The sequence below is a fragment of the Paroedura picta genome, chromosome 12 (assembly GCF_049243985.1).
Source record: "Paroedura picta isolate Pp20150507F chromosome 12, Ppicta_v3.0, whole genome shotgun sequence".
NCBI lineage: Eukaryota > Metazoa > Chordata > Lepidosauria > Squamata > Gekkonidae > Paroedura > Paroedura picta.
The window spans coordinates 9,912,241-9,930,888 of NC_135380.1; the positions used below are offsets into that span (position 1 = coordinate 9,912,241).

At 46.6% G+C, this 18,648-nt stretch overlaps 1 protein-coding gene across 3 annotated transcripts in view; it reads left to right on the forward strand.

The window, feature by feature from the left end:
* ETS1 (ETS proto-oncogene 1, transcription factor) overlaps positions 1–18,648 on the forward strand; it is a 103,007-nt gene that overhangs the window by 71,166 nt on the left and 13,193 nt on the right. For 2 of the 3 annotated variants that reach the window (XM_077304909.1, XM_077304911.1), the window contains 4 exons: positions 10,256–10,375; positions 11,194–11,394; positions 16,142–16,219; positions 17,655–17,903. In XM_077304909.1, coding sequence (XP_077161024.1) covers positions 10,256–10,375; positions 11,194–11,394; positions 16,142–16,219; positions 17,655–17,903 — 648 coding nt within the window. The remainder of the gene's footprint in view (positions 1–10,255; positions 10,376–11,193; positions 11,395–16,141; positions 16,220–17,654; positions 17,904–18,648) is intronic. The other variant, XM_077304910.1, reaches the window with a different exon arrangement.

Genomic DNA, 18,648 nt, shown 5'->3' on the forward strand with positions numbered 1-18,648 from the left:
TGGATGACCCCTTCCCCCCTGTTCCTCTTCAGACTATCCTTGGGAAGGATTAGAGCTATTTAGCAAAGAGGTTAGCAGGGATTAGAGCTGATTCTCCCAGGGGAGGATGTCTGCTGAAAAAAGTAAAAGAGAGAGAGAGGTTTAAAGCTTTTACAGAGGAGAATGACTTGAGGCATCATTATAAGAGGTTCCAAGGAAACCTCTTTCTTATATCGTGGGTTCAGTAAGACACGAATGCAGATCTCCAATGGCCAGCAGTAAACACGGCATAGCGAACAACAACAATCACATATTCAGTTTGGGATTTCCGTTTGGAATTCCATTCCGTTCCAAAATCTTAACTGGTTTTAAAAGCAAGAGTGATACGGCCACTGTTAGTGAATATAGGTTCGTTTTTACCCATTGTGGGAAGCGATCCAATACCATAATACCAGAGAATGCTTTTAAGATACCATTTTAATAGCTGCAGGAATCAAAAATGGGGACGCTGTGACTCAGGTCTAAAATTCAATGCCCACCCAGAGCCACCCTGGGTACAGATTTTTATACAGTCAGAATAACACACCAAAATTACGTCAGTATCTAATTAAAAACTCTTGTGCATAGCTTGATAGGCATTGTCCAATTAGACCCACAAAAGGGATGTGCCAAAGGAGGAGGGAAGTGGCAAAATTTACTTCCACAAATGGAAATTTGAGGAGTTTGGTTGGATGGATGTTGTTGTATTTTCTGCTTTGGGTACCCCGATTTGGTTAAGTCATGATAAATGTTTTGCCCATGCAGCAGTTTCAAAGCATTCCACAGAACAGATGACTGTGTTCTTCAAGAGCACAGTTCAGAATGGTGCAGGCACTTGAGGGCTTAGAAAGCAGAACAAACTCCCAGGACCTTCTGCGTCTTCTGACATGCAGAGCGTTGACATCACGTTCTCACGTTCGATTTTGGAGCTTTCCATTTCTCTGGTTTCACCATTCTTGCGATGACACTCTGGCTTGTTTCTTTCTGCTTCTCTCAAATGCCGCCACCATCAAGGTGGAGTTCTATTTCCTTGTTTGAATTCAGCCCTCTCTGCCACTTTGCAGTTTCTGTCTGCGTCTCCATCCCCTTTTGTACTTGCTACCTACTAGGGGAGTAGAGATTAACTCCTGTGGCCTATTGTTTCCACCTGTGGTATGTGTATATTGAACAGGAGTTTAACATGCATTACAGAGAGCAGCCTGACTGTATTAAAATGAAAAGAAGTTTAATAAGGAAATAAGAAGCACACACTGCATTTGCAAATACAACAGACTGAGAAAAGATGAAATGTGAATAAAACATAGATTCCGTAGTCCCTGAGTAGGCATTCTCAATTCGATCCCCATAGACTTGAAATGCGCCTTTTGTTTCAATTGCACCAAATCAGTTCAACTGTATCTGAATTGATTTGTCCGAAGCAAAACTACAGTGATTTGGACGAATTGATTCAGTGTCAGTTGATTTGGGCCGAATCGAAAACGGTCCGAATCGCCTTATCTCTGCACATGCCCATCCCTGCCTCTTACATACCCCTACAGATGGTAATTAGAGGTAGGCTACTTAATTCTTTAAGGCACAAGCATTTAGAATTCATCCATTGTCATGGTTTAAGTAACTAGAATTCTTAACATGGATTAATTAATCTAACAAATCATGGTTTATGCTAGCCATGGCGGAGCATAATAGAAAATAACGCAACTGGGAGAAGGGTTCTAAACTAAACCTTCTTCAACCTGATTTTTTTTTTTATAGGATTTCTTTCTGGCTTGCAGTCTTCCGTTGTGCATATTCTCTTGTAGACCCAAGTTTGCAACTTTTTCTGCTCTTTGTGAAAATGAGGCCATTGGTTTGTGTGTCGTGCATGGGAATGCAATGGATGAAACATTTTCCAGCTAATCTTTTCCAGTTGTTAATGCCTTGTTTTTCTGGCTTTCTCAACAGAGGTCAAGTTATGATAGGCAATTTTGAACACACCCTTGGTGTGGTTTCTTTCAGCTAAGTTGTTCAGCCATGAACTTCATTTGGTTAGTTTGGCGTTGATCCTTGTCATCTGCCTTTGACCTTTTTGACATGTTTTCTGGGATTCCGATAGACTAAAAGTGCCAAACCTGTTATTTGATTTTTTTTTTAAGAAAAGCTTATAATCAAGTTAAAAAAAAAAAAAAAGATCGAAGGTGACTAAAAGTAGCATTGGTTATTATTTGCCTTTCAGTTCTTTGTGATTTCTTAGTACACATGTTAAGAATCAAGGGCTGCATCAAGGATTCATTAGGTACGGAAAAACACACCCTGTTTTGGCTCGGTTTCCTCTTGTTTCGTAGTTTCCGCTTTTCACCAGCCCCGTTCTATCTGTCCTGGAGATCAAAGTGAGGCTGCAGCAGCAGAAGGAAACTTGTCTGGTGTGTCAATACTTTACCCACCGCAGTTTGATCACAGCTCATTTGAAAAGCTCAGAGCGTGAAAGACGACTGAACTGTCATGGTGGCCAGTGTTAGCGGCCTCCTTGCCAAGCAGAATCTGAGGTTCAAGGAAAGGATGGTGCTGGCCATAAAAATGGAAAAGCAGGGTCCCGCCTCCCAGGTTTAATCATTAAGCATGTTCTCATGCCAGAGGCGGGGCCAAAATTCTGAATTACCGAACATAGCATAGATTCAAGTGGATAGCCATATCATTGTTGTGAGAGTAAGCCACTTTGGATTCCCATTAGAGAGAAAGTGACACATAAATATGGCAAAATAGAATGAACTGCATTCACAATTATTAGTCTTACACTCCAAGAATGTAGGATTGCCAGATGGTAGTTGTCACTTGATAAGGAATTGGAGGGTGCCATTGTGTTGACAGCATGATGCCTTTTCCAGGGTAAACCTAGAGGTCGAACCATTCTGCTCTAGGATTCAGGGGATACTCTTTGAGTTGGCTATAGAGTTTCCGCTGAATCCTAGAGTGGTGTGACATCACTTTGGGGTTTACCCCAGAAATGACATCATACTGCTGGTGGAAGTTTTTTTCCAGCTGTTTTCCCCTCCACACACACATACCAGCTTGCTGAATGGTTTGGGGACTCACAAATGATAGCCATACTGTAACATGATTATTATCATCTTTTCTTGCTGGCCTTCAGGATTTCCAGGTAATGCCTGGCAACAAGTAGGGGGTCTTTCTGGTAGCAAAGAGAGGCTTAGGCTGGCATTGCTGATGATGAATCAACATCACTTCTGGCATGTACCAGAAGAGAAGTCATCAGTAAGAACGCTGATATTTGGTCAAAAACTCTCTGATAGATTTTTACCAGAGAGTTTTTACCCAAATGCCAGAGTGTACTTGCGATGTTGGCAACATGATGACATCACTTCCAGTTCATGCATTGGACTTCTTGTTGGCCTTGCATGGAAATTTAGCAGCTAGTGATTTTTCCCCCCTTACCACTTGGCTTGTAAAGCATCAGAAGGGCAAGAATTGTCCCCTAGTTAAAATCTTCTCCCTCACACAAATACAGGAGGTGGTTCTTATGCAGGCTGTCATCTCTCCATCTCAGATCCCTTCTGGGGCAAAGGAAGAAGAATAATCTACCTTGCAGGGCTGTAAAGTCCTTTAAATCGGCCCTGCTGAAATAGTGTCACTCACAATCTCCTTTCCGGAGAATCTGTGCCTGCTATTTGTGTATGTGAGTGTGTGTGTGTGTGTGTGTGTGAGTGTGTGTTAGCCTTGCTGGTAAAGGCACAAGAACAAGATTCAACAAAACCAGGCTGCAGGGCCAGTGAAAATGCAGCTGTTAGCACTTCCGCACAAGTGAAAGAAGGGGCAGCCTCACCTTTTCTAAAACAGCCAACATCTGGATATTCCTTCTTCTGCCTCCCCAGCCCAAATGCACAAAATGCTGGGAGTCCTAATTGGAACAAGCCCGTCTTGGCTCCTGCTTCCTGCGTGGGAGTGAGAGGCAGGCCTCTGTGAAAACAGTTCAAAAGTGCAGACAAATTTTAGCTAATCCCACCTAAATAAATTGGGGGCTCAGCTGGGTTTATTTGCTCAAACAGTCGTCTCCCCCACCACCACCCCCTCTTTCCCCCAGCCTGCCACCTGGAAAACTCAACTCCCTCTCAGGCCTGTGTCTGGGGCTAGCCAAGTTGCCTCAGGTTGGAGGCCAGAAATCCTGCAAGCCCCCCACTTGTGGGGAGGGAACAGCCGGTAATAAGTCAACCGGTTCCCACAGGAGGCTCGAGGCAAAGCTGTTTATGTTTGAATCTCCATTCACTGAAAGGGAACCAAACTCTGAAAGTCTGTCCACTGACAGGCCCCCCTTGATTTCACTTTAATTCTTTGGATGCCTTCATGGAAGTTAGATCCACCAATGCTGGTTAGCCGTGACAGCAACATACTTGTGGATACCTGCTGGCCGTTCTAGTTCCAGCTAGCCAGTTCTTATATGGAGGGCTACTAAGAAGAAGAAGAAGAAGAAGAAGAAGAAGAGTTGGTTCTTATATGCCACTTTTCCCTACCCGAAGGAGGATCAAAGCGGCTTACAGTCGCCTTCCCTTTCCTCTCCCCACAACAGACACCCTGTGAGGTAGGTGAGGCTGAGAGAGCCCTGATATCACTGCTCGGTCAGAACAGTTTTATCAGTGCCGTGGCGAGCCCAAGGTCACCCAGCTGGCTGCATGTGGGGGAGCGCAGAATCGAACCCGGCATGCCAGATTAGAAGTCCGTACTCCTAACCACTACACCAAACTGGCTCTCCCATGGCATTTCCCATGGCAATTGTATGGGTCTCCCCAATGGTGAATTAATAAATGATTGTGGCAAAATGCCCACGGTACGGTGTGCTCCTTGCTTCCTCCTCCTGCTGTTTCAAGGGCCTGTCAACCAGATGGCTTTGTTTCTAGCCCTCGTGATAAGGATAGTGCCGGCCTTCCTGAGCAGCCTGGGGTGGGGGCAGGGATGGAGGCGGAAGAGGGCGATATCTTGGTCCTGCTGAAGACAACCGTGAGCTTGGTCTCTGACCTTCCTGTCCATCCATCAGATCCGGAAGACCGGGAGGGGAAGCAGACAGGGCTAACAAGGTCAGCCTCCTCCGCCATGACCAATCAGGACATCAGGTTTGGCCTCACTGCTGTGCAGGATGGTGGGTAGATGTGAAAGGGCACCGGGAGGAGCTTCTGATGATGATGAAAATGTGGGTTGGAATTGTGATCGCCAACGACAAGGATGGCTCCTGGCATTGATTCTTTAGGGCAGGGGTAGTCAAACTGCGGCCCTCCAGATGTCCATGGACTACAATTCCCACGAGCCCCTGCCAGCGAATGCTGGCAGGGGCTTGTGGGAATTGTAGCCCATGGACATCTGGAGGGCCGCAGTTTGACTACCCCTGCTTTAGGGGAACCTAGATGGAGGAATGTGGGGGTCTTCGCCCTCTCTCTTTTCTAACCTCTGTGTGTTGATTACGATTTCATTTGTTTAAATAAGCAGATCTGCAACAGAGCGGATCCTGTCGAAGCCGGTATAATGTTTTCGAGTCAAATGGCTTTCTGTTTGTAAAAAATTTCTTATTTGTTTAAACAGTTTATATAGACAAACCTCCCCTGCAAGGAAATCCGACCAATCAGATCAATATTCTGTCTAGTTGAGGATCCTGCCTCAGACAACAGCTGCTCCTGGACTCACACTTAGTTTTCACATCTGTTGCTCAACTCTTTTATTATCTCTAGTCTAATTTGCTGCTATTCGGAGGTTTTACCAATTGCTTTTATCCAGTCTTACCTTGAGCAGTGTCCTGGGTTCAAGATAGCGATTTCTCGATTCTTAAAATGTACTTTTGCTGTACTGCCAAGTGGATTTTGATAAAATGCAGAGTTATTCTCACATAGCTGAATGAGTATCACTCTCAGGCACTGGATGTTGTATGCGGGCTAGTAAAACTAGCGGAAATGTTTTAATATGGCCTCCCTTCCAGTTGAAGTCCATCATGTTTGTCAAAGGCCATGTCCTTCTTCACCACCCGGCACTTTACAGTACAATTCTACATTTCCCAACTTGGAAGTGAATCCCACTGAAACCAATAGGGTTTCCTTCTAAGTAAACGTGGCTGGGATCAGGATGCCAGACTCCAGGCTGCTGCATGGCAAAAGGCCCCAATCTGCTTTCTGGCTTGGTAAACCTCATTCGACATGCATCGGATTGTGCTCTGCGGTTCTTCCCCATCTGGTGCCAATTCGTGGCCGACTTGTGGTGACCCCAAAGCAAGTGTTATTAACAGAAGCTATTTGCCCTAGCCTGCTTTTGTGTAGCAACCCTGGTAGGGATGTCAGATCCCCACTGGGATGGGGGGGGACCCCCTGCTTTGGCATGGCTCCCCTGCAGTGGTATTTCAGAAAGCGGAGGGGGGAATCCCCCTCAAAACAGCTGTGTTTGCAGTGATCCTTACCCCCCCCCCTTGCTCCCATTACCAGGACCAGGAAAAATGTCCTGATGTCACCCAGAATTGTTGTCGGCATGCTGGGGTTGTCAGGGGGTAATGATCTGGTTTTGGGGGGAAACTATGGTTTGTGATCACTTTTTTGCTGTAGAGTTTCCCCAAAAGCCAGCGTATCACACTCAATGTCTCTGATGCCCTCACTTCTGGGTGACATAAGCACACCAGATGCTCTTCTGGGTTCAGGTAAGTGCTGGGGGGTGGGATGGTCCTGGAGAGTGCCCCCCTCCCCTACCAACAGTGTGGAAGCACCAGGCAGCCCTGTCTTTCTTGGTGGTCTCCCATCCAAGTATTACCGAGGGGCTGACTGCTTAGCTTCTGAGATCTGGCAAAACCAGCGTATCCTCAGCCACCCAGGTCATGGTCTTCATCCATTTACCTCTGTGCAGTCTCTGTTTTCATTTCGATAGTTCTATTAGATTATGCAGATAAAACCGTTCACCTGCAAGAAGCTCTTTGGTCTAAGCGGAACGTTGCAAGCGTGGGCTTGATCCTACTTTTTAGTGATGGGCTGCAAAACCTAAGAAGTGAGGCATGCTGATAGCGCCTGAGATGAAAGGGATCAAAGAGGAAAAACGGATCCAGGCCGAGAGGATCCGAAAGCCAAAATCAAATAGATAATGCCTGTTAATAGCGGCTACCTAGGCAAGAGTAGCCAGTGAAGCTCTTAACGTGCCACTCATCTGGTTACAGTTTTCTTTCTCGGGCTGCATGGCCCCACATGCATTTCGTGGGAAGTCCTATTGAACTCAGCCCTGGGTAGGTGAAATCTCTGGAAAGTGGTGGAGGTGGAGCCTAGGGAGGGCAGGAATTGGAGAGGAATGAAACCCTACAGCAGGGGTAGTCAACCTGTGGTCCTCCAGATGTTCATGGACTACAATTCCCATGAGCCCCTGCTAGCAGGGGCTCATGGGAATTGTAGTCCATGAACATCTGGAGGACCACAGGTTGACTACCCCTGCCCTACAGGGATATAATGCCACATCCACCGTTGACCTTCACAAGATATAGAGCCAGTTTGGTATAGTGGTTAAGAGCGGCCAGTGGCCACCTGTAATCTGGAGAACTGAGTTTGAGCCCCAACTCCTACTCCACATGTAGACAGCTGGGTGACCTTGGACCAGTGACACTTTCTCTCAGAGCTCTCTCAGCCTCACCTACCTCACAGGGTGTCCGTTGTGGGGAGAGGAAGGGGAAGTTGTTTGTGAGCCAATTTTAAACTCCGTCAGATAATTTTAAAAAAATGGGGTGCAAAAAATCAGCTCTTCTTTTTCTTCTTCTTCAAAGCAGCTATTTCCCCCCGGGGTAATTGATTTCTGTTATCTGAAGATCTGTTGTAATTCTGGGAGACCTCCAGGACCCCCCCTGGAGGCTGGCAACCTTAAGGTCTGCTTTGTACTTGTGCCTTACATAAAGATCGATTCCAGTGGATAGCCGTGTTGTTCTGAAGTAGCACGACAAAATGTGAGTCCAATGGCACCTTTAAGACCAACAAAGATTTATTCAAGGTGTGAGCTTGGCACATGGAAGCTTACGCCTTGAATAAATCTTTGTTGGTCTTAAAGTTGCCATTGGACTCACATTTTGTTTTGTACATGTGCAAGTCTGTTTAAGGTTGGTTAAGCATGGAAACAGGCTAGATTCCTTCCCCCTCTCCCAGCTGCATCCAAGTCACTCTCCCATAGCCACCCAGTTGCCCTCGAACCAGATTGCCTAAGTGATTGAGCAGCTTCTGGGTGGTCTCATGTAACTTTTGAGCACACAGAGCCAAGCATCAAACGACAACAAGCTGCTTTAGGTAGGGGAAAGGTGTAGTGGGCCACTTTCTCTGGGTGTTATCTCAAAGGGGATGATGGATTGCAGAGATAGCTCCAGGATATGTTTATTTCTCCAAAGCCCTGCTAATAAAACCTTCCAGCTCTCTCAGTGACTGCTCTTTAAATCATGCCTTGGAATCGGTTACTTATTCGGTTACGGTTTCTACAAGCTTTTCTTTCTCCCTGGGAAAAGAGAAGAAAGACAACCACACTCTTTCGCCTTTTTGCGTGCAGCTTTAATAATTCCAGAGGGCTTCCTGTGTTGTTCTGGCGGCAGCAAAAAAAGTAACAAGGTTTTAATGAATAACAAGGTTATATATCTGGGTAATAGTGACCTGGAGTCCGCTTTGTCGCAGGTATGTGGGCCCATGAAAGTTGACGCTGGGATATAATCTTGTTATTCTTTAAGGTGTCTCAAGATTCCTGTTTTTCTTTTCTTTTTTTAATGGACTCTGTTCTAGCAAATCCTTCAATATTGTATTCAGATTATGAAGGTATCCTGCCAGCTTTGGTTATCAGTTAGTGGTTAGTTTGATTATTCCTGAGATTTTTTTTCAATATCTATGTAAAACAGTAAGGTATTTATTTAATTAACATTTAAGTAAATGACTTGAAATGGGGGCACTTGGGGAGACCAAGCTCAGAAATATCATTTTGGAAACAGTGGGGAAGTTGCTATCTCTCTCCTACTCCAATTTCTGATGATAATGAGGCCAAAATTACTAACAAATGCATTTTTTGAAACTGAATCTTAATATATTCAACAGGGTACATTCTGCACACTTATTCATCCCCTTGCCTATTCCACTCTCATCCAGTTACATTAGGGTCGCCAGATCTAGGTTGGGAAATACCTGGAGATTTGGGAGGTGGGGGGGGGAGGGACTTCAATGGGGTATTATACCATAGAGTCCACCTTCCCCAGTTGCCATTTTCTCCAGGTGAACTGGTCTCTGTTGCCCGGTCATCGGTTGTAATCCCAAGAGCTCTCCAGCCATCACCTGGAGGTTGGCAACTCTGCCATTGCAGATGAATTATTTTTGTCCCTAATGGAGTACTCAGATTCAGACCCAAAACAAGTGCATCTTCAAAACACGAAAAGCATTTGGAACATGTGAATGTTCCCTGCAGTAAATCAGCATGAGATTATGGAGAGATGGTTTTAGAAATCAAAAATGTTGGTCTCGGGGGGCAGATTCCAGAGTGACTCAAGGACCAGAGCCCCATGTTGTTTGTCCGGATTAGACCTGAATGCCACGGTGGATGGAGGCTAGGGTTGCCAACTCCTGCTTGGGAAATCTTTGGGGGTTTAGGGTGGAGCTATGGGATGGTGGGGTTGGAGGAAGGAAGGGACTTCAGCAGGGCATGCCATAGAGCAGGGGTAGTCAACCTGTGGTCCTCCAGGTGTCCATGGACTACAATTCCAATGAACCCCTCCAAGCATTTGCTGGGAGGGGCTCATGGGAATTGTAGTCAATTAACATCTGGAGGACCACAGGTTGACTACCCCTGCCATAGAGTGCACCCTTCAAAGCATTTCCTTCAGGGGAACTGATCAATAGTCAGAAGATCATGGTAATTCCAGGAGATCTACAGGCACAACCTGAAGACTGGCAGTCCTAGTGGAAGCCAATACCTAGGGCCATTATTTTAGCTTCCCGAAACCACTGGAGTAGAGCATAGGTCGCTCAGGTGAATTTTATTCGGATGGTAGGAATATCCTGCCAAAATAAAGGGAGGGATCCTACTTGGTTTCACAGAACCAAAGAATCCCATTGCAAAAATCACATTCTGAAGATGATCTCCTTCAACCCTCTGCTGGAGTGTTGACCTTTTGCCAGGCAGAGGGCCTAATGCGCGTGCTGATTTGTCCTGGTTTTCTAAACTCCTTGATGCATCCCCTTTCTGAATCAACTTTGCCTACATGCATGTTTGTTCTTACCTCCTTCAGACATGGAATGTGCGGACGTGCCTTTGTTGACTCCAAGCAGCAAAGAGATGATGTCCCAGGCATTAAAAGCCACCTTCAGTGGCTTCACGAAAGAACAGCAACGCTTGGGAATCCCCAAAGGTATTTGACACACCAGTGTGTTAACACCGTATTCAAAGAAGTCTCAGATGGGGTAGATGGTGGGACATGGCCCAGCAATTCTGAAACTGTCTCTTCAACAGCTTGTCATGCGGCAGACTGGCGTAATGGCTGCTCTCATGGGAAGGAGAGAAGGCACTTCTTGTGCATGCAGACGGGCCTGGCTACAGTCCCAGTTAGACAGATTTCTATCCTTATTTCGGCAGGTTGATCTGCCCGCTCCCAAAGTGGCCAATGATAGGACCAGAGGGGTGGGAAGGGGAGGGGCCTTGGTCATTTAAACCTTTGTCCTCTCACTTCCGCGGGGCATGGCAAGAAATCATGGCCAGCTGACATCACTTCCTGGTACCTTGAAGCTGGAAAAATATTTCAGCCGTGCCTTCATGGTCAAAAGGTTGAAAAGGGCTGGAATGACTGCCCTATGGCAGCTGGAATGATTGCCTATTCTTCCCCTGTTTGCTGCTGCCCTCTGCTTTATTTAAGATATTACAGTGTAAACTTTTTTGGGGGAAGGGTGGGGTGGGGTGGGGATTTCTTCTGCTCTGTAAAATGTGCACACAGGGTAATATATCACTTAGTTCAGGGGTAGTCAACCTGTGGTCCTCCAGATGTTCATGGACTACAATTCCCATGAGCCCCTGCCAGCAAACGCAGGGAATTGTAGTCCATGAACATCTGGAGGACCACAGGTTGACTACCCCTGCTCTTAGTCCAGCCTTGTCAAATGAGATGCTGTGGAACTCAATGGGAAAGAGGACATCTACCTTTTAAATCCCTTGCTCTGTGATTTCTTGGTGCAGATCCTCAACAGTGGACCGAGAGCCACGTGCGGGACTGGGTGATGTGGGCAGTGAACGAGTTCAGCCTGAAGGGCGTGGACTTCCAGAAGTTCTGCATGAACGGAGCTGCCTTGTGTGGACTGGGAAAGGACTGCTTCATTGAACTGGCACCAGACTTTGTAGGAGATATTCTCTGGGAACACCTGGAGATCCTGCAGAAAGGTAATTCAAGAGGTCTGGGGTACAGGGAAAGGGGTCCAAGTAAACATCTGGAATGCTGGGTTAGAGACATGGTAGGCACTGTGCAGCACTGTTGAGATAATCTGGGGTCTCCACGTCTAGAACTCAGTGTTCTAAATGCTGCAGTGCATCGATTTAGCCTGGCAGTGTTTACTGCTGTTCTCACCTTGGAAGAGGCGGCAGAAAAGAGTCTCTGTGACAAAGAGGATTCTTCAAAGGTTGTTTGAATGGAACATTAAGCCTCTGGGGAAAATAGAATGCTGCCCTATGGATTTCTAGTCAACACACAACAGAGCAATCTGTGTCCAATCTGTTTTGGAAGGAGCTGCAACATTCTGCTACCTGGTTAAGAAACATTGGAAGGGGTCATGGATGGGTTGCCAACCTTAGAGCAGCACCTGGAGGTCACCCAGTATTAAAGTGGATCTCCAGATGACCAAGGTCTATCCCCCTGGAGAAAATGGCTGCTTTGGAGGGGGGACTCTAAAACATTATACCAGCCTATCTCAACGTTTTTATCATTGAGAACCCCCTGAAATATTCTTCAGACTTCAAGAAACTTCAAAAGTGGCACAATTGTGCAGAATATGGTTGGAGGCAGAACTGTGCACATCTCTGTCTCGGGATCCTTCCCTCCTGGACCATCACTGGCCATTTTTAGGGAGGGGGGTCCCTGTTGACATATATATGGTCATACAACCCGATAAACAATAAAATTTTAAAATATATTAAAAATTAACCCCCACCCATTTGGGAAACCCTTCCAGGGCTGTCAAGAAACCCTAGAGTTTCATGGAAGTCTCCATTATACCCTGATCAAGTCCCTCCCCAAACTCTGCCCTCCTTAGGCTCCACCCTCCCAAATCTACAAGCATTTCCCATCCCAAGAGCGCTTGGCATTTCCCCTGATGTTATTCATGCCGTTATAAGAAGCCCCAACATTCTGAGAACCAAAAGTTGTTTGAATTCCAGGCATTCAGAGTTTAGCACGGCACACCCTCCTTGCAAACTTCCTGGCAATTAACTTGATTGCTGTTGTAGTGCCGGGGAGCCCTGGTTGGGTTCTGCAGCCTTTCATATGGCTGCGAAATAGGTGAATCTGGGGATGCTCGTAATTCTTCCCTTGAGGTCATCTGAGTTAAAAGTTAAAATTATAATGAGTACCCAGAAGCATCATTCAAAAGGATCTAACTAGATCAGGGGTAGTCAAACTGCGGCCCTCCAGATGTCCATGGACTACAATTCCCAGGAGCCCCTGCCAGCGAACGCTGGCAGGGGGCTCCTGGGAATTGTAGTCCATGGACATCTGGAGGGCCGCAGTTTGACTACCCCTGAACTAGATCATGGGTGTGGGGTGGTCCTATTGTGTTGATGGAGCACATGTGGGGTGCCACCTTTCAAAAAACCCACTATTTTGGGTGGATGTGCTTGAAACATTTTGATGTGTGAGAATGTGGATATTACTTGAGTTTCCTTTCAGAAAAAAAAGGGGGGGTGAGGAGGGGGGGAGGCATGAGAAGCCTCCAGTTATTCCTGAGTCACACACTGACACATTGGGAGAAAAACAGAGCCAAACTCAAGCCCAGACAATAAAACGAGGACATGCCAAACCAACTGTAAACAGAGTCCGTCCGCTGAGGTGTTTGCCAACCATTTTGTAGGCTACTATCGTCTGTAAAGACAGAGCCTTATTGTGCTGTTTTGGGGAACAGAAAAGGGAGGGGGCCATTTTGTTCCTTCCCAGAAAGCCACTGACAGGCATATGTTATTTTATCGCCACCTGCGGCTTTCCGAAGGTAAACATGTTCAGCTGTGGGAAGTGCAGCTGTCTTTCCCTTCTGCTTGGCTGGCAGTGGTACGTTCTGGGTGTTTCAAACATCTCTTTCCCATCAGTGTTGGCGACTGATTTTTCGTAAGTGGGAAAAAAAAAAAAGGTATGGCCAGGATGTCAAGAATGTGATTTCGGGAGCACCTGTACTTTGAGTGTCATGCAGTCCACCTCAGGTGTTCTCTCAAACTTTGCACTGAAATGACCCGAACTTAGGGAATCTGCTTCCAATGACAGCTCCATCATGACTTTCGTGTGGCATGAGTTGGACATCTCTGAAGCTTTTCTAATGGAAGATCAGTATGTCCGTCTAAGCTGGGGTAGTCAAACTGCGGCCCTCCAGATGTCCATGGACTACAATTCCCATGAGCCCTGGGGCTCATGGGAATTGTAGTCCATGGACATCTGGAGGGCCGCAGTTTGACTACCCCTGGCATGGAGGTGGTGGGAAGTGCCATCAAGTCACAGCCAATCTCTGGTGATCCTTCAAGGAGTTTTTAAGGCAAGAGATAATGGGAGGTCATTTGCTATTGCCAGCCTTCCTGTAGTGATCCTGGACTTCCTTGGTAGTCTCCCATGTAAGTATTAACCAGGGTCGACCCTGCTTAGCTTCTGAGACCAGACGAGACTGGGCTAGACTGGGCCATCCAGCTCAGGACATCAAGGTCTTGGCCAAGCTTGTATCATTGACCTCCCCAAACCAAATGAATCCCACCAGAAACTCAATAAACCGGCCATGTTTGTTGCCTTCCTGGGGGCTGTATTGTCTCAGGAGCAAGGCAGGCCCTTGATAAGGTGCCATTGGGATGCTCTTGGCAGTTTTTCATGGAGATGCTTCTTCCTGGTTCCAGCGGAAGCCCCTTTCTTCTCCCATGATTTCCCTTCCTGCATTTCCTTTCTGGAGAGGTCATTTGGAAACAAAATGGCTGTAATGTGTATTTCTGCTGAAGTCAGGCTCATTCAAGGTACCTCAATGTTGGCTTCTCCCAGGGACTAAGGAAAGGGAAATAAACACAGGCACACCCACCACAAGCCAAGTCTTGTGTGAACTGAGAAAGCTGGAACTTTTGTGCCTCCCCCCTCCTTCATCCTGAGGTCTGCCAAAGTGCAGAGTGGATAACCACAGGGTCGGGGTGCGATCAGGTTGCCTTCAGCAGCTTTCCACTAAGGCTTGCAGTCAAGCAGAGGGCATCGGCGACAGCCGGGAAGCGGGATTTATTTTGGGAAGGCAGTTTGAAAAGAAAGCTCGAAAATAGCCAGATACGTGAAGGTGAAGAGCCCCTCCCCCTCCATCTACTGCCATTTTTGTCCCTGTTATACAGCCTGTGGTAAGTTGAGTCACTTCTGCCAAAAATAGGAACAGAATAAAACTATATACTGTCAGGCTTTTGGTTTCTGGGCAAAATGGCTCTTAGGCTCCTGAAAAGATCCTTCCTGGGGAATTTGACCAAGCAGATTTCAAGGGTCACGGTGAGAAACTTGGGAAATGAGCATCGAAGAGCACAGCTGAATTAGTCGCCTTGACTTGGATGGGCCAGACTAGACTGACCTCATCAGAAGCAGAGCAAGGTCAGCCTGGTTACTGCATGGAGGCCACCAATGTGGGTGGCCACACAGAGGCAGGTAATGGCAGTGGCAAACCCAATGGGATTGTCAAAAAAGGGAGCTCCTCCACCTGGCATTTGCCTGAGACCGAACAAACTCAATAATATCCACAGGTCCCCACTCAGACATCCACTCCTTGGCCTGAACCAGTCTTACCTCTCTGGGGGCCTTATCTAAGTTACTGTTCAGTTCTATTGGTCTTGATCAAAACCATTGATATTGTGTTGATTTAGAACCAATGTTGGATTATTGTTGATGTTACTTTTTATTATGTTATACGTTTAGGTTGTTCCATGTATCACCCCGTGACAGTAGATGTAAACCGCCCAGAGCCGTATGGGAGGGCGGTATAACAATCTAATCAATCAATCAATTATTTGATTGTGACTTGATGGCACTTTTTGCTGCCACCACACATAGCTCTCCTGCTATTTTTTGAGGGTCAAACTTGGATATCTTTGGGGCATTCCCAGGGATGCCACCTTGTCTCGTTTGGGCCTCAGTGCTGCCCATGTAAGAAGCAAATTCTTGTTTGGAAGTGGCCCTTAGTCATGGAGAGTCAGCTTGGTGTAGTGGTTAGGAGTGCAGACTTCTAACCTGGTGAGCCGGGTTTGATTCCCCTCTTCTCCCCCACATGCAGCCAGCTGGGTGACCTTGGGCTCGCCATGGCACTGATAAAGCTGTTCTGACCGAGCAGTGATATCAGGGCTCTCTCAGCCTCACCCACCTCACAGGGTGTCTGTTGTGGGGAGAGGAAAGGGAAGGCGCTTTGAGCCTCCTTCGGGTAGAGAAAAGCGGCATATAAGAACCAACTTTTCTTCTTCTTCTTCTTCTTCTTCTTCTTCTTCTTCTTCTTCTTCTTCTTCTTCTTCTTCTTCTTCTTCTTCTTCTTCTTCTTCTTCTTCTTCTTCGTCATTTTAGCTTCTAGGGAGATGATTATTCCTGAACCACTTTCTTCAGTTTCTTCTTCTTCTTCTTCTTCTTCTTCTTCTTCTTCTTCTTCTTCTTCTTCTTCTTCTTCTTCTTCTTCTTCTTCTTCTTCTTCTTCTTCTTCTTCTTCTTCTTCTTCTTCTTCTTCTTCTTCTTCTTCTTCTTCTTCTTCTTCTTCTTCGTCTTCGTCTTCGTCTTCGTCTTCGTCTTCGTCTTCGTCTTCGTCTTCTTCTGTAATAGTCCTGCAGTTTACCTCCCTCCAGGGTTTGTTCTGAGAATAAAGGAGGGAAACGGCGAAGTGGCCTGAAAAGCACTGTGTGAATATTCTCATGTAACGAGCCTTTTTTTTTTCTTCCCCTGGGGCAGAGGAGGCCAAGCCATACCCAACCAACGGCGTGAACCCCACCTATCCAGAATCCCGCTATTCATCGGATTACTTCATCAGTAAGTCTGCATTTGTTTTCCTTTAGACCCGTAGGCAGAGTTCAGTGCCCAACAGTTTGGAGGCGAGATTTGTTTTGCTTCCTGGACAGGACACTGGAAACGAGAGCCGTGCGGTCTGTCTGTCCATTGGGACCGAGGGTTGGAATGTGAACTTGGGGCTCGTGAAGCTCAGCTCCAAGAGCAAGCCGGAATCTTTTCTCCCATTCAGGGAAAAAGTATTCACGGTCAGGAACGATTTGTAACGGTATTGTGGAGTTGCTCCATTAATAGCTGGCTGCCCACTTGAAATCTACAAGGGGCTATGTCACCCACGGGGGGCGGGGGGGGGGGGTCAACCATGACTTGAGAACTGGCCATCCAGCCATAAATTCCTGAATGCCTTTAGCAACCCTCACCCTTCGGTACAAAGAGAACAAGCCTCTTCCAGGGTTGCCACCCACCCAGCGAAAGGAATTGGCATTGATCACATTGTACAACTTTTAGCTGACCCCGGGGTTCTGTGCCAATTGTTGCAGATTCAATAGAATGGATGTTTTTAAAGAAAAAGACATAGGCTTAGCTAATGCCTGTATATGTTGAATTAGGCAGCAGCTTGGAAGGGGCAATTCTGTTTCCTACTGAAGAATGGAAATGCCTTTTTGGTGTCTTTATGTATTTACATCTGCTTTTCTTCCCGGTTGGGACTGACAGCGGTTTAGACCATTCTCCTCCCCTCCTTTTTCTCACAACGGTCCTGTGGGGTAGGCTAGGGTGACCATCTGCAACCAGTCCAAGTACACCCAGCAAGCTTCCATGGTTGAAGTAGAGATTCAAACCATATCTTCCAAAGATCCTAATCAAACAGCCTGCCACCCTGCAGCTGATCATTGTTTTAAAATAGTGGTGTTAGAAATACTTAATTGGAACCTCCTTGGGGGGGGGAGAAGAGGTGGGATATAAATATCTAATAAATAAATGTGTTACCCAGGAGGCACCACTGTAATTGGTTGAAACGCTTTTAATAAATGAAATCAACTAGGTGGACCGAACCACTTCCTTGCGGGATTACTTTACGATGTAAATGGACGAAACTATCAAATCCTTAAGATGAGCTAATCAATATAGAATAGGAAGATGTCCATCGAAGCTGAAGTTGTTCTGGAGTGGTCAGATGTTGGGGACACAGTGTAATATGTTGCGTTCATAGCATTTTTTTTTTACTGTCAAAATGCTACAAAGAGACAACAGGGTATGGGCCCAGCTCACTGAGCAGTGAATTATGGCTACTTCTGGTCATAATAATCATTCCTCAGACCAGGGCAGCCCTGAGTCAGCCGCTCTGGCTTTTCTGCATACACCCCCTGAAGATCCTTCTCTGCGGCCACTGCTTCCTTCTCCCCCGTTCCGGTCCTTCCTCGATTGGTCCTTTAATTCATGCCGTTCGTTCTGCTTGCAGGTTATGGTATTGAGCATGCTCAGTGTGTTCCTCCCTCAGAGTTCTCCGAGCCCAGTTTCATCACAGAGTCTTACCAGACCCTCCATCCCATCAGCTCGGAGGAGCTCCTGTCCCTCAAATACGAGAACGACTACCCGCCCATCCTCCTCCGGGACCCCGTGCAGATGGACGCCTTGCAGACAGACTACTTCACCATCAAGCAGGAAGTGGTGACACCAGACAACATGTGCATGGGGCGCACCAGCCGAGGTAAGGTTTCAAAAGACGCCATGGCTCTGAGTCTCCCATGTGTATGTGATCCACAGCAGCATGTTTCTGACCAACCTGTGGCTGCATCTAAGTCGCTCCAAGCAATTCAATTTTATTTATGTATTTTATTTAATTCGTATGTAGAATAAGAGAAGAAAAGCTAGTTTTTTTATACCTCGCTTTTCGCTACCTGAAGGAGTGCCAAAATGGTTTATAGAATCATAGAGTTGGAAGGGGCCTCCAGGGTCATCTAGTCCAACCCCCTGCACAATGCAGGAACTCACAGCTACCTGCCTACCCACAGCGACCGCAATTTCATGCCCAAGTGGTCCCCCTTACAAACACCTTTCCTTTCCTCTCCCTACAACAGACACCCTGGGAGGTAGATGGGTCAGGGAGAGCTCTAAGAGAACTGCTCTGCAAGAACAGCTGTAAAAGAACTGATTAGCCTAAGGTCACCCAGCTGGCCCTATGTGGAAAAGTGGGGAATTGCCACATCTCTGAAATTAGGAAGCAGGTTTTTCAGGGATATTAGCATTACTTCCCAGCTGGGTCCTTTCCTTTTACATTCATTAAGCCCCAAGAAAGTGGCTATTTATTTTGGGGGAGTGACTCCGGAGGAAAGCTTTGGGAGGAGGGGAATGGTCTCTTGGGATATCAGTCAATTAAGGGGTAAAAGCATTCCCGCCTCTAGTCTAAGATACTGTTGCAACATTGGCCCCTTCTGGGTCTCAGGAAGAACAAT